The sequence below is a fragment of the Peromyscus maniculatus genome, chromosome 7 (assembly GCF_049852395.1).
Source record: "Peromyscus maniculatus bairdii isolate BWxNUB_F1_BW_parent chromosome 7, HU_Pman_BW_mat_3.1, whole genome shotgun sequence".
NCBI lineage: Eukaryota > Metazoa > Chordata > Mammalia > Rodentia > Cricetidae > Peromyscus > Peromyscus maniculatus.
The window spans coordinates 117,268,815-117,291,989 of record NC_134858.1 but is presented as its reverse complement, the minus strand read 5'-3'; the positions used below and the strand labels follow the sequence as shown (position 1 = coordinate 117,291,989).

The 23,175-nt window shown below is 55.4% G+C and overlaps 1 protein-coding gene across 9 annotated transcripts in view; it reads left to right on the top strand.

Moving 5' to 3' along the window:
• The first annotated feature begins 4,020 nt into the window (after positions 1–4,020).
• Scn5a (sodium voltage-gated channel alpha subunit 5) overlaps positions 4,021–23,175 on the top strand; it is a 97,677-nt gene continuing 78,522 nt past the window's right edge. For all 9 annotated transcript variants that reach the window (XM_076577349.1, XM_076577344.1, XM_076577346.1 and 6 more), the window contains exons 1-3: positions 4,021–4,158; positions 20,082–20,408; positions 22,637–22,755. In XM_076577349.1, the coding sequence (XP_076433464.1) occupies positions 20,136–20,408; positions 22,637–22,755 (392 nt within the window). In that variant the 5' untranslated portion in view covers positions 4,021–4,158; positions 20,082–20,135. The remainder of the gene's footprint in view (positions 4,159–20,081; positions 20,409–22,636; positions 22,756–23,175) is intronic.

Here is a 23,175-nt window from a genome sequence, read left to right as displayed (position 1 = left end):
CACATTTCTGACTAGATCTTTTAGCTTAAATTAACCTGTTTCTCTTTAATCTACCTTTTGCCTCGGGGCTTTTTACTTTTCGTTTCTCCTGTGTATCTTAATTTCACTGCTTCTTGTGTCTGGATGGAAGCAGCTGCCTGGCTTCTGGCCCCTGGCATGTCTCTCGTCCTCTCCTTTTCTTGTTCTTCTCGAGCCTAGATTTCTCCTCCTATTTATTCTCTCTCCATGACAGTCCCACCTATCTTCTCCTGCCTAGCTACTGGTCATTCAGGTTTTTATAAGACCAATCAGGTGCCTTAGGCAGGCAAGGTGAAACAGATGCAGCACATCTTTACACTGTTAAACAAATGCAGCAGAAACAAATGTAACACATCTTTACATAATTAAACACACATCTTTACATTGTTAAACAAATGCGGCAGAAACAAAAGTAAGACACTTGACACAGTTAACGTAATATTCTCCAGCATAAACAAATGTAACACATATTTGCCCAGTTAAAATAATATTCCACAGCCAGGCGGTGGTGGCGCACGCCTTTAATCCCAGCACTCGGGAGGCAGAGGCAGGCGGATCTCTGTGAGTTCGAGGCCAGCCTGGGCTACCAAGTGAGTTCCAGGAAAGGTGCAAAGCTACACAGAGAAACCCTGTCTCGAAAAACCAAAATAATAATAATAATAATAATATTCCACAACACAAGTTCAAGCCCCAGAACTTACATGGCGGAAAGACAGACCTGACTCTTGCAAACTATCCCCATGTGCACATACACACACACACACACACACACACACACACACACACACACACACGACATGCCACATGTGCACATGCACACATACACAAAATAAAATAAATAGAAGTGTAAAAAACCTTAACAGGATAGCTAAAGGAATGTGGTGTGGCTAACGCCGGCAGTGGTGGAAGCAGAGACAGTGAGAGGGTTGTGAAGGGACTTCTGGGGTTTGGCAGTCTTTGGTCTCCATGAGTGGTTATAAAGATGTATTTGGGGGGAAGCCCTGATATTAAACATTTAAGACATGTGTACTTTTCTATGTGCAGGTTTGATAGAAGGACACATAAAAATTAGAGCCTGGGGCAGTAAGAGATAAAACAGAAGCCGGTAGCACGCACCAGAGCGCTAACCCCTCCTTCCCGGACGTGTGCTTTCTCGAGAGCCCCCTTAGAATAGGAAGGGTGCTTGGAAGGAGGACAGCAGGGGCTAGCAGCAACGGGGCAAAGAGAGAAAGCACGTGATGGCTGCTGTTCACTTCAGCCAGGAGTCATACCTCTGGGCGGGCCTGACCGAGTTCCTAGGTTAGGGTAAGTGAGGTGGGAAGATGCGCCCTAACTGTGGACAGCATCAGCCCATGGGCTGTGGTCCTGGACTGGATAAAGAGGATAAAGCAAGCTGAGCACCAGCGTCCATGAGTCTCTGCTTCCTGCCGGGGGGGGGGGGCATATAATCAGCCACCCTCTGCCCCTGCCCTGCCTTCCCACCAAGATGGACCGCATCCTCCAGCTGTGAGCCAAAATGAGGCACCCGCCCTTCCTTAAGTTGCTTTTCATCAGGTATTGTGCCTCAGCCATGAGAACAGAAACTGACACAGTCATACAAGCGTCTTACAGCCTGGAGAAACAGTGTGCTTACTCCAACTTCAAACCTGGGGAGGTTTGAATAAAGGGGCAAAAGAAAAATCTTTGCTGCCTCTGACTGCTCACTGCATATTCCTCATTCACTAAAGGAGGTCTGGTAAGGAGAAGGGGTATCCTGGATTTTGCAGGGTTTCTTAGTGAGGGTGGAACCTGAATACTCCAGACGCCAGCTGCCCTTTCCTGTCATCTGCATCCTGTCTCAGAGCCCCAGATGTGTGTTCAAAGTGGAATCTCCATTTGGTATAGATTTTCATTTCTCCTTCCCACACACAAGCTTCACACACACACACACACACACACACACACACACACACTCACGCACTCACACGGTTTAAACCTAGTTGATTCACTGTGTAGCCCACCTCTCCTGAGGAGAAAGGATAAACCGCTCAGGACGAGGAGTAAGGAATTCTCCCCATCTCACCCCCAGCACCTCTCGCTTCAGCCTCTCTCCAGTCGGCAAGTCCATTTGGAAATCTGAATCTGAATTCTGGATCCAGGGGCAGGTGGTTAAAGATCCCAGGGAGGGAGGGACCTTCCGGTCAGGTCAGTGCATTTGCCTCCTGCATGACGGGTGTGGGCTCCAGCTCTGGGAAGGCGGGTCCCACAGCGGGATCTGCTTCGGGACGGTGGGTGCACTTCTCACTTTGACCACTAGTGGGAGCTGCTGGCCAACCTCAGGCCTGGCAGGAGCTAGAGGCCTGCCGGGCAGATTGATCTGTGGTCCATCTGTCAGACCCTCCAGACGTCCCATCCGGTTCAGAGCCAGAGCGTCTAGTGTCCTGAACATCACTGTATATGTATGTCCTCCAGAAACTCCTGGAGACACCACTGGCCCCACAGCCACCTCTTCAAAATTCCTATAAAGAAGCTGCTGGACAAGGCATAATGGCACAGGACTTGAATCTCAGTGCTTGGGAGGCAAAGACAGGCAAATCTCTGTGAGTTCAAGGCCAGCCTGGTCCATATTGCAAATTCCAGGCAAACCAGAGATACATAATGAGACCCTGTCTCTCAAAACAAAACAAACAAGTGCCTGGTCCCAGCTTGCTTCTGGTGCACGTGTGTGTGTGTGTGTGTGTGTGTGTGTGTGTGTGTGTGTGTGTGTTGTGACTCCCAAATCCAGAGCTTTTCAGTACCCTTTGAAGCCCAGCACCAGTTTTACCTTCCAAGATTGCTTGTTTCCAAGAGCCTCGACAATATGGTAGAAAAGTAAAACTGTTGGAGGGAAAGACTGTGTGTGTGTGTGTGTGTGTGTGTGTGTGTGTGTGTGTGTGTGTGTGTACTCCTGTGATAGCCCTGGGCAGTCAAAGGGAGAGGGGCACTGTCCTTTGTGACGGTCAGTGGTAGTGGCCTGTCTTGTTAAATACGGGGGATGCACTCCCACAGCGTCATGGCTTTCCTTGCGGGTCTGCCTGGCTGTGTGAGCAAATGTACGAATCTGTGCCTACACAGGCACAGCTGTCTGAGTGTGCGTGTGCCCCGGACAGTGTCCTTGTGGGACAGTTAATGCTTGCGTCAGCATGTGACTTGGTTTCCCTGTGTGTGTCAAGTAGAAGGCTGAACATGGTTCAAGTGGGTGTGTGGAGGTGTCTGTGTTCGGTGACTGTGTATTGGAACTGACTGGGTCTGCACCTGTGTGTCAGCGTGTCCACATAGATATCTACAATGAACACGTTTCTGTAAGTCATTGTGTCTCTAGAAATGTGGTTTCTAAGTGTCCCCATGCCAATGTGTCAGTGGATGTGCCTCTAAGTCACGTGGGTGTCATTAAGTTTATCAGTGTGTGTTCCTCAATGTCAGCCTGTGCCAATAGTGTCTGTGTCCATCTGCGTATCCGTGCGTCGGTATCTGTATCCGTGTGCATGTCACTGTGTCTCAGCATGGGTGTCAGGTCATGCCCGTGTCCACGTGGATAAGTGGGGTGTGTGGGGTAGGGTCCCCAAGGCAGCGAAGATGGGCGTGTCTGTGTACGCTGGCTCGGGCAGCGTGTGTGCCAATGTTTGTCGGTGTGTGCCTGTCCAGGTCTGCGTGGGTGGCTCTCTGTGGCGAGGCGTCCCCAGGTCGGTGTGCGTCCGCGTGTCTGTCTGTCCGCGTCCGCGTGGGCGGCCGTCTCCGACAGGGCGCGCCCGGGGTCGGGGCGGTGGGCGTGCGCCCCGCCGGGGCTGGGCAGCTCTCCTCGCGAGCCGGGCGGGCGCAGCGCCACGTGCGGAGCCCCGGACGCGTCGCTCTGGGGCGGAGCCAGCCCGGGGCCCCGGAGCCCCAGGCCGAGCCCAGGCGGGGCCCGCCCCCGACCCCGCCCCCAGCCCGAGCCCGCGCCGCCCGCCGAGCCCGGGAGCCCGAGCCGAGCGGCGGAGCCGAGACGGCGGCAGCGCCCGTGAGATGCGGGGATCGCGCCCCCGGGGCCGCTGAGCCTGCGCCCGCTGCCCCGAGCCCTGCGCCGAGCCGAGCCCGCGTCGCGCTGCAGCCGCCCACCCCGGGGCGCGGGCCGGGGACCAGCAGGTGAGCGAGCACCCCCCGTGTCCCGCAGCCCCCCGCGCCTCTGCGTCCGCCGCCGCCACCCAACTTTCCTTCCCCGATGGCCCGGAGCCGCCCGGCCCCGGCCCCGGCCCCCGGCAGTCGCTGTCCCCGAGGGGGGAGGGGCGGGAGAGGCGCAGGTGGCCCGGGCCGGGGGTTCCCTGGGGCGTCTCTGTTCGCCGCGGGTCTCCTCCCGTCCCCTCTCCTTCCGGGTTTCCCGTGCGCTGTCGAGGGCCGGGGGATGGGGAGCTTCGGCGCCGACTCCCGGGCAATCGCTGGCGCAGGCTCGCCTAGGGGCTGGGATTGGGACCCGGATTCCCGAGGCCGGAGACCCCAAGGTCAGAGCAGCGACAAGGCGCGCGGAGAATGTGCCTCTGGAGAGCTGGGGGTGAAAGGGCTGAGCGGGCACCGACCAGGACTAGGGAGCAGGCCGAGCGCTCGTTTTCCCTGGGCCCGGGGGTGTGGGGGGACCCGGCACCCGAGCCATGCCCTGGGTTAGACGAAATCTCTGCACCCCAGGAAGGGATCTGTGCGCGCTATCGGTGGTCAGATCTAGGAGTGTGCTCTGTCTCTGGGCGCTCCCACCATGCTGAGATCTCCGTGCCTTGTGGTCGCCTTGAAGCAGTCGCATCTCCTCTTGTCTCTGTGGGCTCTCTCGGGGAGAGATCTCTGGACACGGAAATTCGGGAGAATTCTTCGCTCTCCTTGCTTTGACCTGGGCAGACTCGCGCACCCGGACGGGAGAGGGCGGCGGCTCTGGACCCTGAGTTGTTTGGAGGTGTTGTTGTGTCTTTGGAGGTGCCCTGTGAGGAAGCGAGGTGCCTAGCCTTGTCTGACTACTGGTGGGGACAGCGATGTGGTAGGGGCTGGTGGCGGTGGCGATCACGATGCGGGAAATGCTAAGGACGAGGCCCTGGCTGTGGGCAGGCCTTCCAAACACCTGTTGGAGGGCAGCGTCCTAGGACCAACCACAGAACTCACTCGTCTCCTTGGCGACTTCAGTCTTGTTGGACCATGGGATCAGCGTGGCCTTGGGGGCCTGAGCTGCCTCCTCCAGCAGTGACCCCAAGCACCATGCAGAGAAGCCCAGAACAGGACCCCCATGAGCTCCAGACCCTCTGTGGATTCACTGTCTTTCAGGACTAAGGCCCTGTGCAGCCTGGGCCACCCTGTCCACCCCTCCACTTCACTACCTGTCCCTGTCCCCTCCCTGACAGAATTGGGAAGATGCCCCTAAATGACGGTCGTACACGGGAAGATGAAACAAGGGAAATTCAGGGGCAGCTGGAACACGGGACACCAGCTCTTGGCTAGAATGCAAAGGTTCTGACGAGAGTCTCCACTAACTTTCCACCTCACCCCTCACCACCACATGTACTGAGACCCAGAGGGGTCAAGGACTTAGCCAAGGTCACACACACAATCGTTGGTCTGGGGAGGACACTCAGGGTAAAATCCCTAGGAATCTATTTCTTGGTGGCCGCCTAGAATTGACCAAAGAGGGTCTAAATAGAGAGAGGAGTGACCCTGTAATCCAGCACTTGGGAGGCAGAGGCAGGTGGATCTCTGTGAGTTCAAGACCAGCCTGGTCTACAAAGCGAGTTCCAGGACAGCCAGGGCTGCTACACAGAGAAACCCTGTCTCGAAACAAAACAAAACAAACAAACAACCCCCCCCCCCCAAAAAAAAAGGAAAGAAGGAAGAGGAGTAGCCCTCAGGTGCTAGGAGCCCGTTTTCAGAGCCCCCGCGGCACGGACAGCTGTCGTCCTCTAGAGTGCCCAGTCCCTGTATGTGGCCGTGAACGCACCTCTGGAAGAATTCCATGGTTGACTCACTTGGCATGGAGACACCAGAGACAGCTGGGAATGGGGGAATAGGAGAGGCTGGTGCTCAGGCAGTCCACGACGAAGAGACTCCTGGGGCAACCTGGAGCAGTGAAGAATGGCAGTCTGCTCCACGGGAGACTCATTCCTGTCAGCCCTTGAGGAGCTTTTGGAAGAGTGTGCGGTGGCACAAGTGTAGCCCCAGAAACACCAAAGAGGTCACACTTTTAGTTGAGAGTCAAGAGTATTGTTCTAGCATAGATAACTTCCACCTGGGTTTTGAAGCATGAATAGGAGTTTTCCAGGAGAGGATAGTGCAGTCTTGTCATCATTGACCAACCAATACAAACACAGAGGGATAAAGCAGCAGTTAGTTGAGTGATCTGTTGGGTCCTGTGATGTGAGGAAAAGCCGAGGTCACAGTCACAGGGGTGTTTGCAACCTCTGCTCAGGAATTGGGAATTTATCCTCAGTAATGGTTCTAAAAATAGCTAGCAAGCACTGAGTGCTTTCGGTAGACCAGACCACGCCAGGCGCTCATAGGGTTCGTCTCCCAAAGTATCCCTCGTCAGCTCCCAAGGTGGGGACCACAGTCACAACCATTTGCAGGCCTGGAAGGGAGCAGCGGCTGGGTCACTGCCACTGGGTCTCTCCCAAGTAGTCGAGGTCTGCAGTGCCATCTCCTCAGTGTGCACAGGGCCTGTGCAGACTTAGAAAGTCCGTCGGCTGAGGGGGTATCACCAAGCGGGCCACTGGTGACACCCCAGTGTCCTCCACCGAGGAATCTGCCACTCTGCCATCCCTGCTTCCAGGGCACCCGGAGATACCCACCCCTTCCCCTGGGTGCATAGGTGGACAGTATGATCTGAACAATACGACTCCAGCTGGGCGTTAGAGGAAAGGATCCAGGATCCAGGAAGGGAGCTTCCAGAAGGAGACCTGGGCTGGAGGTAGGCAGTCCAGAAGGGTGGCTGGTCGCTGGAGCCAGGGCTCCTGGCTGGCCACCAGAACACCACTTGGGAAGCTTTACATAAAGACAGAGCTCTGAAGCCCCACCCCCGGGCATGCTAATTCGCTTGGTTCTGGGGTGGAGCAGGCGGCCGGCCTTCTGAAAACAGGTGATTCTGATGATATTAGAGGGCAAGTCGGGAGCCAGATGCTCAGAGACACTGGGCAGCCAAGGAAGGATGGGAAGCCAGGAGAGCAGGTGGCAATGGCCAGAGGCGGGAGGGGCCCCTCCCCCAGGGAAGGGAAACCCCCATTTCTGCTGAGAGACTTTTAGAAGGTACCTTCGGCACCGTTCGTGGACAGATGAACAAGAATGAATAATTTAGAGAGAAGTGCCCATTAGATTGAGCCACAGCGAGGGTGCCAGTGACCTCGGCAAGAGAAACGGCACTCTGAGCCCACGGGACGTGGTGCCCTGCGTGATGGATTCTGTTGAATGAACACGCTGGGGGTGCAGGCTGATTTGGGGTGGGTTAAGGGATGAATGAGCAGGAGGTGATAATGTGGGGAGCACTGGCAGATGGAACTTCCGAGGGTGTGATGATTGGAGAGGCAGGAGAGAGATGGGCGACTGCATGAGGGGTGGCGTCCAGTGTGGCTTTAGGTGGAACCTGATACTGTAGGCTAGGAGGCCCGCGGTGCATGCCTGAGCAAGGGCTTATGGGGAAAGTCTCCAGGAAAGGACCAGAAGTCCGTGGCTCAAAGCTGCACCTGTAAGGTGCACGCAGCAGTTTGCCCACTGGGCCAGTCAGAGAGGTCAGAGTAAGGTGGCCCCTGCGAGCCTCTGCAAGGAAGTGATGGCGGAACCGATCCCTGCCTCAGCGTGGAGAGTGGGTCCTTTCTCCAGGGAGGAAAGGGTCTTGGGAGGCAGGGGGACAGGATTGGCTTGCCTAGAGCAGGTGTCCATGGTGACAGAATTTGAAGAAGAGGGGCCCCAGTCAAAGTCCCACAGGGAGGCAGAGAGAGAAGAGAAGGCGAAGACAGGGGCTGGGCATCTGGGGGGTCAGGGCCGCTGTGGAAATGGCCTAGGTCCGCGATGGCCAGGCTCGTCTCACCGAGTGCAGGGACAGGGGCATCCAGCCTGGAGGGTGGGGTAGGGGAAAGAACATTCAGCATCTATTTTGTTCCATGGAAGAAGGTTCTAGGTGTCTAGGACAGGGACAAAAACCACCCTGTGAAGTTTGCGTAGTAGTGGGAGAGGGTGCATCATGAAACAGATAATTTTAGGCAGTGGCAAGTGCCATGAATGGGTGAAACAGGATTCCTGATGAGAGATGGTGAGTCAGTGTAGCCTAGCTGACCAGGGACATCTGAACGAGGCAGCTGGTCTAGGACCTGAATAACAGGAAGAGTGTGGGGAGAGAATCCTGAAGAGGAAACTGTCTGTGCAAAGGCCCTGGGGCAGAAACCAGCTCCGCGAACGTCCGCTGTGCCTGGAGCAAAGGAATGGGTTGGGGCTGGAGAGACACCCAGCCCCCATCCTAACCCCACCCCCTCAGTGGACTGCCCCTTCTGTGCGCCTACACCACTCTCCTTGGGCTGGCGCTGGCAGCAGTTCCTGGGAATGAAGCTATTTTTAGATCCGACTCTCCTCTCCTGTGGGTCTAGAACATACCGTGTCTTTTGAAGATGATCAATATGTGCTGGCACTATTTATAGAGACCCCATGTCAGGTCCCGAGGCCTGGGACCCCCAGACTTTCTGGGACAGGCATCACAGTACAACCTTAGGGGCCTTGATGCAGGCACTTTGGCTCACTTCTCAGTTGTCTTCTCCTCTCGGGGGGCAGACAGAGGCACCCTGGAGCCTCCCCCACATCACCCACAGGGCCAGAAAGACCTGCCCAGGACCTGGTAGAAGACAAGCTGGGAATGGAGGTCCAGCCTCCCCTCTCTAGGGTTGATCAACGTGGAAAACAGGAAGCCTGCCTGGAGGAGCCCAGTGGCGGAGGCTGGGCTCGGGTCTCCTGTCCGTAGTCAGGGTCGGTCGGTAGGGAGAGTGTTTATGCTCTAGGCCTGAGTCCTTTCCCTCCTCAGTGCCTTCTCATTAAATCTCCCAGGGAGGCAGTGGAAAGTGGAGTCCCCCCAGGGGTATTGCTGAAGGCAGGGATGGAGCTGTTCTTACAGTGTCTGTGTGGCCCTGGGTTGCTCTCTTGCCCACTCGGAAAGCCCTGTGTACTGAGTACCAAGGGCTGCTCTCACACCCTGGAGCCAGGGGCAGCACTGACCACCCTGGGGTCTCAAGGTCACCCAGGGACACAGGGAGGCCTTAGCCAGCCAGCACCTCGGTCCTGAACGGTGCTTTCTGAACAGTGGGGTTTCATCTTGGCTGGGGAAGGTAGAAAACCCCTCTCTGGCAGGTATGGATTCTTAGAAGTCCCAGGAAGAGGAAGGACTGGCTTTGGAGGTGGCTTTCAAAGAGATCATAGGGCAGGCGGGCGGGCGGGGAGAGGCAGCCTGACTGACGGCTGAGGCACCAGAGCAGTTTGTAGGCTGCATCTGAGGCAGATTGGGTGGGAGAGCTGATCTCAGGACAGGGGTATCCTGCTATGGGAGGGACCAGCCTCAGCAATCAGTCCTTCCTGCTTGGCATTAAAGCCCAGCATCATTGGTCCAGGAAAGGGACCCAGACAAACCCCTCTGGCTACCCAACAAAGCAGAAGTAGCCCATTCCTTTCCAAGGCCCCACCTCGGGTCACCAGTTGGCATGGAAGGGAGGCTGAGGGACAGAGAACAACCCACACAGCCGGAGGGAGACCTGAGCAGAAGGCGCAGGCGCCCAGCGCCCACCCCACCACTGCACTTGGGTCGGATGCAGCACAGACTGCCAGTTAAATAAAGCGACAGCTAGTTGCCAGCAGCGCTGGAAACCCAGGGAAAGCCCCCTCTCGCTCACCGCGCCCCAGTGCCGATTAGATGTATAATTGCTGAGCTTCCGTTTCAGAATCTGTCCAAGGCGAGCAGACAAAAATCCTCCTAAGGAGCCTCTGCAGCCTGCTGTCCCCAGAGAGAGAGGCACCTTCCAGTCCTCGTCTTTCTGATGGAATTAAGGATTTGTGGCCGCATGGCTCACTTCTAGCCACTAGGCAGGAGGAGCTCAAAGTGTACTCCCCCACAAATGAGAAGCAGCTTGCCCGAAACAGCCATGTACATTTGTGATGTTCTGCAAGAAGCTGAATGAATCTACCTGGTAGGCATTAAAGCAGTTGATTGGCAGGGACAGAAGCGAGGACTTTAGGGGCTGAAGGGACTGTTTGCTATCTTAGTTGGGGGGGGGGCACTTTACCCATGTGTATGCAGTTGTCAATACTTACCTAACTGTACACACTTCATGAGTGCGTTTTCTTGAGTTTAAATTCTACTTCAGTTGAAAGGTGCAGGAAGGAAGAGGGTCACATGTTTGGTTATAATATATCCTGGACACCTTGGTGGGATAAATTCATTGTCTCTGGGTTAGTTCATCTCCCTCTGGGCAACAGAAGACCTCAGAGGGAAGGCCTCCCAGGTTCCTCTGGGGGCATGTATAGCTTCTTCGATGCACACAGTAGGTGCCTCATAAATGCCTCAGTTGCCATGGCATCCATGTGAAGGCTTTCTCAGCTAAGGTATCAGAAAGAGGAGTGCGAAGGAACCTTACCAGGCAGAGTCGGGATGCTGGTCGCATCTTCTCGCCTTGTGTACTGTGAGGGTCTGCTGGAGCCTGAGCAGGCCAGAGTCTGGGGTACATGCACCCCTTTGTGGTCACGAGGTGTTAGAGCATCCTTGTCCCTGCTCTGGAGATCCAGGGCTGGGCAACGTTGGGCCCTTAGAGATCCTGTGTGCATGGGCCTTTGAAAAAGCTGAGGAGGAAGATTGGGCATGGGGGAAGGGTGCTGTGTTTGTTCACTGTGTACTGCAGTGTGTGTGTGTGTGTGTGTGTGTGTGTGTGTGTGTGTGTGTGTGTGTGTTTAGGGGGAGTCCTGGGGATTCCACGTTCCCCTGACCTAGCATCTAGGCACTGCCGAGCAGTTGGTGGAATGGAGGAGCCCCATGCTTGCTGTGAGGGCGGGGGAAGAGAAACAGGCAAGGTCAGGAGGGGAACTCTTGGTTTGCTTTTGGCCGGCGGGTGAATCCCAGGTAGGACCAGATAATCCAGACCCCACCCCAGCGCCCAGCCCCGGACAGAGCCGCCTTGAAGAGGAGCCCGGTTCTGTCTGTCTCCTCCTGGGGACTCACTTCTGCGAGGCTGCAGCTCATCAGGGTTTCCTGTCAGCAGACTTAGCCTGGTGCTGGAATAAATGAGATGCTAATGTATGTAAATGAGGGCATCCCCAGAAGCTGGGGTGGGCATGTTCGCCTCGGGAGGCATGGGGGTGCTTGGCCAGGACTTCCCCGAGATTTCTGGAGGTGCGGGGCGGGGGGTGTTGCTCAGACTTGCCCTGTTCCTCACTGTGTGTTGGCCTAGGCAGGGTTAATACCTCTGCGGCAGCCTCTAAGGAGTGGAACCAGCAGGGAGCAGGTTCGCAGAGGCCCGGGTGCAAGGACGTGTCAATGTGCCTTTGATCTGGGAACAGGACCTCTGAATGCAGAGGCCAGGGCACCAGCTGGCACCCCCATGGAGCCTTTGTCCAAGCAGCAACCCCAGAGAGCTGGGGCTGTGCAGATAATTGCCTGGGCGGGAGTGATGGTGTGAACATGATGTCGACCTCTCCCCCTGACTCCCCCGTCATCCCAACCTGTGGCTTCAGCCTCCATGGCTGCCCATAACCACTGCCAGAAACCAGGTGGCCACTTTCTGGTCTACCAAGACAAGTCTTTTTCACTCCCTCCTATGGCCCCATCCCCACCTCCAGAGGCCAGCCTGAGTCTGATGCCAAAGCGGGTGGGGTCTTGTAGATTCTACTTGCTGAGCAGGGGTGTCCAACAGAATAGGATCCCTGAATGCCAGTCATGTGTTTGGGGGTCTAGCAGTCACTTTAAACAAGGTAAAAATAAGTTATTTTAACATGTTTCTTTGGATCAGGTATTTTATCAAGTTAAATATTATACATTTAACTGTAATCAACATTAGAAATGATGAACGGACTGGACATTTTTTATTTCCTGCTGCGCCTGCACAGTGAGGTCACGCAGCCCCTGTCTGTCCACTGTAGCTCTGTCCTCAGCCCTTACAGCTACACACAGCAAGTGAGTGACTACTTTGTTGGACAGTGCCAGAGCTGAGAGGAAACTGCCAGAAAATCGCTTCTGTCGGCGGAAGTGCCAGCGGCATCTACCCAGGTGTGGGCACAGGCCAGCCTCCTAGGGGTGAGCCAGCCCCCTTCACACACACTCAGTTCAGATGGGTGTTTACAAGCCAGCCATGTCCTTCCTCCCAGCTCTGGCCACAGAGGTGGGAGACAAATCGTGCCCTGGTTGGGAGCTTCCTGATCCCCGAGTGTCAGATTTCTCACCTAGAAAGAAAGAGGATAAGACCTCCTCCCTTCCTGGGATTGCAGCAAAGATACAATACTGTAATCCAAAAGAGCACATGCAGATATGCACACACACACACACACACACACACACACACACACACACACACACACACACAGTACCAGGTTCACAAAGAATATGAGACAATGCTGGTGTGGCTCTTAGCTCCATGTCCACCCCCACCCCACCCGCCCCCGCCCAAAGGGCCAGAGTCAACATGTGGCCTTGTGACTAGTCAGCATTGACTCTGCACTCATATCCTATCCCCTCAACCATCCAGTTCGGTCCTCCCTGCTCCTCATGCTGAGTGCCAGGGCCGAGGTATGTGTGGAAATCAGTTCTCTGCCAGGTGATACGGGGATTCAGTGTACCAAAGACTTAGAAGGAAAGAGACAGACAGACAGCCAAGGAGGTCTGATGTGGAAGGAGGCCCACTGAGCTGGCCCTCCCTGAGAACAATAATGTAGTTAGTTACATGCCGTGTGACAGTGTTCCCAACAACAACAGGCCACACAGAGGACCATGGTCTCCGGAGATTCTGAGGGAGCTGAAAAATACCTACCATCTAGTGATGCTGTAGCCATCCTAACGTCATAGTGTACTGCTGTCCTCTCGTGTGTGTGTGTGTGTGTGTGTGTGTGTGTGTGTGTGTGTGGTGTGGTATGTGTGTGTGTGTGTGTGTGTGTGGTGTGCTGTGTGTGTGTGTGTGGTGTGCTGTGTGTGTGGTGTATGTGTGTGCTGGGTGTGTGTGGTGTGTGTGGTGTGTGTGTGCCATGTGGCACCGAGGCTACACTGAGTTTAGGGTGTTCTGTTCTGGGAACTGTTATGTGGTAGAGCATGCGCTTAGCATGGAAACAGTGACTGATTCGCATCATCTAGGTATGTGTAAATACACGCTGGTGTTCACAGGACAAAACTGCCCAATGATGTCGTTCTTATGGCTCCTTGGGACTAAATGACACGTGGTAATAACAGAGCCCACAGTGACAACAGCAGCTAGTGTTCGCTGCATTCGTACAGTGGCCGAGACCCAGGAAAGTATCAGCAATGCACTTACACACTTCAGAGCAGCTCTGTCTCTCTGTCTCTGTCTCTCTGTCTCTGACTCTCTCTTGACTTTTTGAGACTTGGTCTCATTATGTCACTATGTAGCCCTGGCTGTTCTGGGACTCCCTACGCAGACCTGGCTGTCCTCAAACCCACAGAGATCCACCTGCCTCTGCTCCCAAGTGCTGGAATTAAAGGTGTGCACCACATGTCTGGTCTCCAGAACAGTTCCTAGCCCCATGGGGAAGTGTTGACCAATGGGGAAACCGAGATTAACTCACTCTAGGACATCTGGCAGGCAAGTGACTGGGGCCCAGGTTCACTTGCATGGGCTGGCTTCCAAGCCACAGCTAGAATCACTTCCTCACTCCATATAAGAACAGGAAATCTCCTGAGAGGGAAATGCAGGGTGGGGAGCCACGGAAGAGGAGGCAGAGGTGGAGGGCTATGGGGGAGGGTCTCTGGAAACGGTCATTTCTCCTTACCAGCCTCAGCAAGTCTGGATAGGAAAATGTCCTTTCAGGTCAGCATGGAGTCTGTGCTGCCGTGGCCTTTTCCCATCTGATCACCACGGCTGACCTGAGAACCGTCATCTAGGGAAGCACCCTTGAAATCCTTGTAGGACCATGCATACAGTGGGCGCCAAATGCCTGCTCATTGGCTCACTTAACGAAATGAGTGAGCTGAGGTATTAGTATGTCCTCCTGAAGGAAGAAACCAAGTTGCCTGGTGCATGCATGGGCCACAAGTCTTGGGTGGGGGACTGTCATGGAGTGACACCCAGTGAGCAAGAGACATCCCACTTGGCACGCACCATCAGCTTGATGGAAGACAAGGGACATGTTCAGTGAGTCACAGGTGCCCTGGCCTCTCTCTCTGGGTACAAGTCTCTGCTCCGAGGTTACAGGCACCCTTCCCATAGTCCTCCTCTTTAGCACCCAGGGGCAGGCAGAAGGGGAGTACCAGGGCCAGGGAAGATGGACCTGGGTAGGTAGGATGGGTGCCAGGGTGGTAGGTCATCTGGCCAGAGGTCATGGGGCTGTCAATCAGGAGAGAGGCTGCAAAGCAGAGGAAGCCGCAGAGATTTCCTAGGAAGCCTGGGAACCACTTCCACAGAGGGTTGTGCATAAATTTACATGGCAAAGAATATCCTTTGCATGCTGGGTTCCAGAGACTCTGATTCCACAGCGACCAAAATGCCAGCCATGACTCAGGCAGGAGGCTGGAGTGAGCCTGCCTTCAGGCTCTGGGATTGAAGTAGGCAGGGAGGTGCTGCCTCCCTCCTCACCCCGTGGTGGGCATCCTGGGAGTTCCTGCTAGAGCCAGCCAAGTCCCGTGCAAACCAGGACAAGTTAAGCAACCGAAGGACGGGGACAGTACCCACCACTGCATTCTAGGTTGCTAGGATGTGTGTTCATTTCAGTAACATCTTTGGCCGCTGGCACCAGCCACATATATTCAGGAAGCCTCAGGAAGGCCGGTGCAGTGTGAGCCTGCTCCAAGCAGGCGTGGTGTCCACTCCCCTACAATATCTCACCCTTCTGTCCCGCAGGTTAGAGTAGAACCCACTATCCCTGCCCTAAGTTGAGACGTCCAGGCTCAACTGGACAGACTTATCCCCAGAGACTGTTAGTGGCCAGGGAAGTCTGGAAGGGAAAAGAGCCAGCTGGGGGCGCAGAGGAGGAAGGGCTGTCACCCAGGACACAGGCAACTGGGAAGGAGAGGAGCGTGACCACTGCGGGGACATGGTCATTGTAGTGGTTAATAGCCTGCTGTTGTGACCAGCGCCTAACAAGAAGCAGTCTGGGGAAGGAAGGGATTACTCTGGCTCACAGTTGAAGGGATAGAGCCCCTTACAGAGGGAAAGACATGGCGGCAGAAGCGAGGTCACTGGTCACATGACATCCGCAGTCAGGAAACAGAGAGAGACGATGCTGGTGCTCCGCTCACCTTTCTCCTTTTCAGTCATCCTGTGGAATGGTGCCACCAGCATACACGGTGGGTCTTCCCACCCCAGTGAACTCAGTCTAGGAAATCCCTCACAAGTACGCTCAGAGGCTTGTCTCCTAGGTGATTCTGAATGCTGTCAAGTTGGCGCTGTTAACCATCACAGCAGTCCAGGCTGTGGTTAGGAGCGTGTCCTGGGTTAGGGCTGTTAGAAATGGAGGAGGAAACATGGCCAGAAAGGGTGCCGGTATGAGGAGCTAGCGTGAAGGAGGCCAAACGGTTTGCTCCCACTAACTCCACAGTTGGCGGGACGGAGGGAGGCACGTGCCCGAGGTAGAGGGATGTGATTAGGATGGCGTGGACTCCTGAGAGAAGGCTGCCAGGACAGGGGAGATTGCCCCAGGCAGAGGGGTCAGCTAGAAGAAGCAGCCCCAGGCCAGCCGGAGAGAGGCGCCCACAGAGGGGAAGCTGCCCTGGAGCAGGGGAGTGGCATGCTGACCTTGCCTGCAGCGCGATGGGGACTGACACCTTGGAACCAAACCTGCCATAGCCTCCCAGCTTAGGGAGCTGGAAGATAGAGGCTTGCTTCACTGTGTTTTCTTCCTGCCTCCACACCCTGGGGACCCTCAGACCGCTCTGGAGCCCACCTCATCCTGGCAGCCTGTAATCCTGCAGCTGAGCTCCACCAGGCCTTGCAGGGTGGAGGCTCTGGGCGGCTGGAGGAAGGGCGGGGCCAGGGCCAGGTGCAGGCAGGAGAACAAGAGAGAAAGCGATCCTGCCCGCCCAGCAGGAGCAGCCCAGACACAAAGGCCACTCTAGGCAGGTTTACATTGGAACCTGAGGCTGCCCCGCTGCTGGGAGGCAGCAGGCTTCATCTGGAATCTAGTTCAGAAAGGCCTCTGATGCCAGGGCCTCCCCAGGGTGTGGGTGCTAACCTTCCTTGGGACCCAAAGCCCTGTCACTTGGCCGGATTTGGGGTGGAGGGGCCAAGGGGTGTGTCGGTGCTTGGACTTGCTAACTATGGCCCTCTAACCTTGGGTTGTTCTTGAGGGTTCCCTGGCTCCCCAGAAGTGCTCTGTCTCTCACTCTTGAGCCCAGTAGGACTCAGAATGGAATCTGTCAGGCTCAAGGGCAGGGCAGGCTAGGGTCCCCAGGCTAGGCTTCTCCCTTGAAGAGTCAGCAGTGCGGGTCCCCAGCCCTGACCAGGGATGCTCCAAAGTCCCAGGGAGCCAGGGAGAGACTGACACCCACCGTGGTGGATCATGGGAAAGGCATCCAGGAACTCCAGGAGGCACTCAGAGGGTCCTCCTGCCCACAGCTAAAGAAGACGGACCCCAGGGTGGGTCAGTAACTAAACAGGGACTGAACCGGAGTCTTGGAGTTCTCTGCCCACTGAGAGAGGCCCATCTTGGAATCACAGTTTTCAAGACAAAATATGTAGCATTAAAAGGGAAATCTGTTGTATTGAATAGAGCTGCTGAGACACTTAAAACACTATTTTCAATGGTGTGTGGGCCTCTGTAATGTTTTAAGTGGGATCAAGCAGGAATTGGAAGTACTATGACATTGGAACATCTGAGGTAGCCACAGCCACCATGATGGGACAGGGTTGTGAGACTGAGTCTTTGGGTCATGGATGTTAATGTTCCCTTCACAGATGAAGGAAATACTTCATTGAGTTCATGAGGAGATATCATCTCTCCTCCCCCAAATCATTTCCCGGTACCTCCAAGAACCCCCAAACTCTATAAACAGACAACACTCCCCCACACCCTTAGTCAGAGAGTGAGTGGCTACCCTTGATGTTGGTGTTTGGAGGGGCACAAGAGGGTGATGGCGGGCTGTTTCTCCATCTGGGTGCTGGTTACCACGGAGGTTCGGCTTGTGAGAAGTCCCCCACCTGTGCACTCCCTGGCATCTGTTTGCATGAATCCTTTATTTCAATACAGATTGCAAACACATCTTTACAGAGACAGATGCATGTGCAGGTGCGGGCTTGTACACACACGCTTCTGCCAGTGTGTGTACATCCTGGGCATCCACGTGTCTCTAGAACCCTTGCAGGCATGTGGACACAGATGGATACCGTGATCCAGAGGACGCTATTTTTAGCAAATAATCCAAGCTAAGGGGTAGCTTCCCAGTTTACAGAAGGAGCAATTGCTCACCGTGGAGAGGGCTGTCCCACTGTCCTTCCAGCTAGGCTCTCGGTTTCTAACATGAAATGAATAATGATTTTATTGTTTTTGCAAGCTCATCATAGTGGATGCCAGCCATGGGGGAAGGTGCAAAGGGAGTTTGGAATGACCCAAATTCTCCTCAGCTAGAAGGAAGAAAAATCACCATTCACGTTTGGTGATGAGTGTAGGAGATAGAGGCCGCCTGCTCGGGTAGAGGTGGAGGCTAGACAGGGAAAGGCTCTTATGAAGTGGGGACTTACTCTCTCACGGCTATTTTTAACGAAGATGGTCCTTTAACTTCACGTCAATCCAACGAGAAGCTGCAGGCTGATGGGAAGCTCTAAAGGGAACCTCTGTCTCCCTGCTTCTGCGACAGTCATTTCGTTCTGTGCTTGTCCAGGTGTCCACACACATGCTTGCACACACACACACACACACACACACACACACACACACGCACAGATGCACTCTCTCCCACTGTGTGTATGTGTGTGTGTGTGTGTGTGTGTGTGTCCGTCCCAGTGCAGGAGCACATATGTGCTAGCATGTGAAGACCAAAGATCAACTTGGGGTGCCATTTTCAGGAGGTGTCCAACTTGTTTTCTGAGCTGGGATTTCTCACTAGGACCTGGGCTAGGCTGATGGCCCAGCCAACTCCAGGATGCCTCCTGTCTGTGCCTTCCCTGGCACTAAAATCACAAGCAGGCACTACCTCACACAGCTTTTCATACTAGGGACCAAAGAGAGATCTTCACGCTCTTGTGGAGAACACTTTACCAACAGCCGTCTCCCCACTCCCTACAGGTGCCCTCTCTGTATTTTTTAATTTTATTACATTTATGTTCTCATGTGCTCGCTCCCTCCCCCTTCCCCTCACGTGTGCATGTGCTGCCACAACAAACGTGGAGGTCACAGGGCATCCACCAGGAGTCAGCTGTTTCCACCAATCTTGTGGGGATTCAAGGATCGAACTCAGGTCCGTCAGGCTTGACAGCCAGGGCCTTTACCTGCTAAACTATCTCAGCAGCTCTCGAGGTGCCTTTGAGGCTGTGCTGCGCCTGCTCACTTTTTACCTGCCACCCGGCGGATGCCTGCAATCCCTGGTGCTCAGGGCACCTGGATCTGGGTCCTTGTTGGGCATGTGCTGGGGTGGGGGCCACAGCAGTGTCTAGGGTCATTCATGACATGCTCCGTGGGAATGAGATCAGGGCAGAGCCCTTGGCTGACAGGAAGGGAGTGTGTCCCTGGCAGACATCTCCAGCAGGTGTCCGGTCTGCCTTCTTGAGCTGGTGCCCAGCCGTTCCCGGGTTTGATGTGGTGATTAGCGGTGCGGCCCCGGCTTGGTGTCAGAGTCAGGAGCCCTCTGGCCACATCCTGTTTTGGTGAGCCAGTCAGGAATGCATTCTCCTGCCTAGCTGTCATAGATAGAGAGTGTGTTTGCACCAGGTTCTGAATCTTTTGAGGCCACCAGGGGCCACATTTTCCCGGTTTGACGTCACACACATGTGCCTGTTGGATGTCCTCTTCAGCAGTGGTCACTGTCTTCCGGTGCTGCTGGCCCCTTGGGATTGGCATTTGTTTGTCCTCTCTTGTGGGGGAAGACGGGGCAGTGTGATGAGCCAGAGGCACCCTGTCACATTTCCCATCTTTAGAATCAGTCTAGTTAGGGATGTCGCTGCACCCAGGGGATTCCCATGAGATCCTCATCAGGAGGTCGGCATAGCTGTGCACACAGGAGTGCCAGCATCTGGATGCCAACTCCTGTGTTGCTGCCCAGCTGTTTCCGAAAACCCACAGGGTTTTCCTGGGTCCCTTGGGGCAACACTGATGTCCTCTCAATTGCCACCTCCTACGCCCAGGCATGGTGTGTTCCACCTGTCCCGTGAGAGCGTGGGGACTGTGGGAACTGGACAGCACTCAGTCTGGGAATATTCCCTGGAGAGGAGGGATAGGACCTGGTCCCATCCAGGGCCAGCTCCTGGCATACGCACGTTTCACCGTCCATTGGGGAGCAGAAGACCCGTTCTGACAGGGTCTGGGATAAAACAGATGGTCTCTCTGTCCCTTTCTGTCCCGTGGGGGCTAGGGAGCCGTTGCGGGTGGAAATGTCTTGAAAGGGGACAGCTGAAATGTTTTCTTTGGTGTGGAGTGAGGAGGGGAAACGTGCTATCATGATGGCGCACTTCCCCTTGACCACTGGTGTGCAGGCACACACACTGGGGCAGGCGTGGGGAACCACTTCCATTCCATTCCTCACACGCGTGCACACCACAGTGGAGAGCGTAAGTGTTCACCCCAGCCACTGTCAGTCATGTGTCCTGTTCAGCGATTGGCCGCTGGGGACCCTGTGCACATTGGCAGATTCCGTCCTTTCCTGCACCAGCACAGCTGGCCCACCACCCTGCCCTCGGTCTGTGGCACCCCATCACACACGTGTCTGTGTCTTCCAGCTTCCCCCCAGGCAGCCTGAGGAGAGCCTGTGCCCCCAGAAGCAGGATGAGAAGATGGCAAACTTCCTGTTACCTCGGGGCACCAACAGCTTCCGTAGGTTCACCCGGGAGTCCCTGGCGGCCATCGAGAAGCGAATGGCGGAAAAGCAGGCCCGAGGTTCGGCCACGTCACAGGAGAGTCGTGAGGGCCTGCCAGAGGAGGAGGCTCCCCGGCCCCAGCTGGACCTACAGGCCTCCAAAAAGCTGCCAGATCTCTATGGCAACCCACCCCGAGAGCTCATTGGGGAGCCTCTGGAAGACCTGGACCCTTTCTATAGTACCCAGAAGGTGACTGCCACCCCCTCAGCACGCTCCTCACCCTCCTAGGTAGCTCCTACGAAGGCAGCAGGCAGATGGGGCTCTGCTTCTGTGGAGTTCTGTGTGGGGCTGGTTCCCCTGGGCTTTGGGGGAGTGACTCACCACTGATCTGTATTCCAGTCACCTTAATTTTGGAGTTCTGGGATAAAGACATGAAAAATGGTGTTTGGGCCCCTAACTTGGGGGTGGGAGGGGCCACTGAACTCTTGCTTCTTGTGTAGTGCTTTGGTATATACCTCTAGGGGATTCCTTCCTGTCCCCAGACGCGTGGGCACCTGGAATGAATCCCCAAGTGGTCTCCCTCCGAAGTAAAAGTGGCATGTGTTCCTCCCATCCCTCTGGCAGCTCAGAGAATTAGCCAGCAGCAGCACAGAGCCAGCTGGTTCAGGCTGAGCCACAGGGGTTGTCTCCTGGGCCTTATGGCCTTCCCTGAACCACAGAGGGCATGGGAAGGCTGAGAGGGAAGAGGAGGCCATGGCTGGTGAGGCCTGGAATGGTGGGGAAGACGTCTTCTGTCATCGTTGCTCCTGGGGAGAGGGAGGGAGTGTTGTTTCTCCACAAGGCCCTGCCCTGGACCCCTCTTCAGACCACAGGTCACCGTCTCTCACCAAACAAGGTGACAGACATATAGGGCTGCTACAGAGGCGGAGGAGCCCCACCCAGCTGTCCACACTTCTGGGCCTAACTGTGGGGGCTGGTGGCGGGACAACGGGCTGGAATCTGGAGGAAGGCCTTTCCCGAAGGCCAGGCACCAGAGACCGAGGAGGCTCTTAGGGTCACTGTGGCCAGCTCCAAGCTAAGGGCAGAGCCACATGTGTGGGGTCAGAAAGATAACTGTAGTCAGTGTGAGGACCTGTGTAATGTGTCCGTGTGTCCATCACCATGGTTTGAGATAGTGTTTGGGAGACGAAGACCGTGCATGTCTGTGTGTGCTCACATCTGCGGGTCCATGTGTGATCAGCTGTGGCTGTGAAGGGACCCACACACACTCAGTCTATACAGTCAGGAAAGCTGACCTGGACCTGCTCTGGGGCTTCCAGAGCTTGCTGGTTCAAGTGGCTGGGGTAGGGTCAGGGTTATTAGGTCAAAAGGTAGAATTTGGGTGGGTGAGTGAGTGGGTAGGCCTAGGTCATAACCAGACAGAGTTGACAGGAGAGTTGGCATTGGGGTTAGGGACATGGCTGAGAGAGAGTCTAGGTCACTGTGAGAGGAACAGAAAGGATCAGGTTGGAGTCAGGTTAGACCAGTAGAGGGACAGTAGGTGAGCCTAAGGATGGAGTCCAGCTTGGGTGGGCTTCGAGCCTCTGGAGCCCCTCACCCCAGCAGTCCGTGTGGGTGGAGCCAAGGACACCATCTTTTTTTGTCTCTGTGTATCTGAGAATGTTTGATCAGGGGTTTGCTAGTACCCTAGACTCCATCCTGTGTCCCTTGCTGACCCTGGCTGAGGGAGGGAGGCACCTCATGGAACTTCTGGCTCTAATCTGCTCACCTTGTCCCACTAGCCCGGATAATAGAACTTCGTCCCATCCTCTAAGCCCATGGAGGTGAGCGATCTCATCCCTGCTTGCCATGCTTCTGGCATGCTGGCTGCCTTTGCCCCCCCCCTCCCCCCCGCTTCCACCCTGCAGGCTCTCACAGCTGCCCCACCCATTAGGCCACATAGGCAGTATCTTCTAGAAACCTCGAAGTCCAGGCCACCCCGGGCTTCTCATAACCCTACAAGAAGGAGGCACTAGGTCCTGTGTGAGTAGGAGGTTGACCTTTGCCTGACCTCAGGCAGACTGGGTCCTAGGGAAAGCCCGGATGACTCTTCAGCTGCCTTTCCCTCCTCACCTGTATGTCTCTGCTGACCGAGCTCTGGGCAGTGTGGGGGAAGGGGAAGGAGGAGGCATCCCTGAGCCTTACCGGCTTCCGCTGTGGAAGCGGCTGGCATGGAGCAGGGGAGTCTTCTTGCCTCAGCCTTCCAGGGGCTGTGATTGTAGGTGTGTGCCACCACACCCAGCTGAAAGGCCCCTTGTTGAGACGGTAATTCTGAAACTGAAGTGAATCTCAACCAATCTGACATCACCCGGACTTCCACCTCTCCCCTCTTCATGGCCCAGACATGGGGGTCCACAGTAAAGGGACTGTACTGCTCCCCCACTCCGTAGCCGTGGCCTGAGGGCTCCAAGATGACAGCTGTCTCCCTGTGTCCACAGACCTTCATCGTGCTGAACAAGGGCAAAACCATCTTCCGGTTCAGTGCTACCAATGCCTTGTACATCCTCAGCCCCTTCCACCCCGTGCGCAGAGCGGCTGTGAAGATTCTGGTACATTCATATCCTTTGCTGTGAATCCCTGTTGTCCGCATCTGCCCCAGGTAATCCACAGGTGCTGTGCTCAGGGGAGGGTGGTGCTGAGCCCCCTCACTGCTCCTGGGACAAGCAGCATGGTCACCACCAGCAGCTGATTAGAAAATAGAACCCTGACCACCACCCTAGACAGTGCCTGCTCTTTCACAAAACCCTAGGGAGTCCCGGGGGTGTGGGGACGTTTGAGAAGCCCTTCCATCCCCTCTGCGTCAAGAGGGAAAATAGCCTTGAAGCAGTCGGAGTTCAGAGAGATGATGTCCCCAGCATTCCCTGATGTGACTGGCCCCTCTTGGAACAGGACTGAACCCAACAGGGTCAGTTGGTTGGGGTTTTTGTTTTGTTTTTTTCCAGGGGCCAGTTTGCTAAGACCTTTGCCCCATATTCCC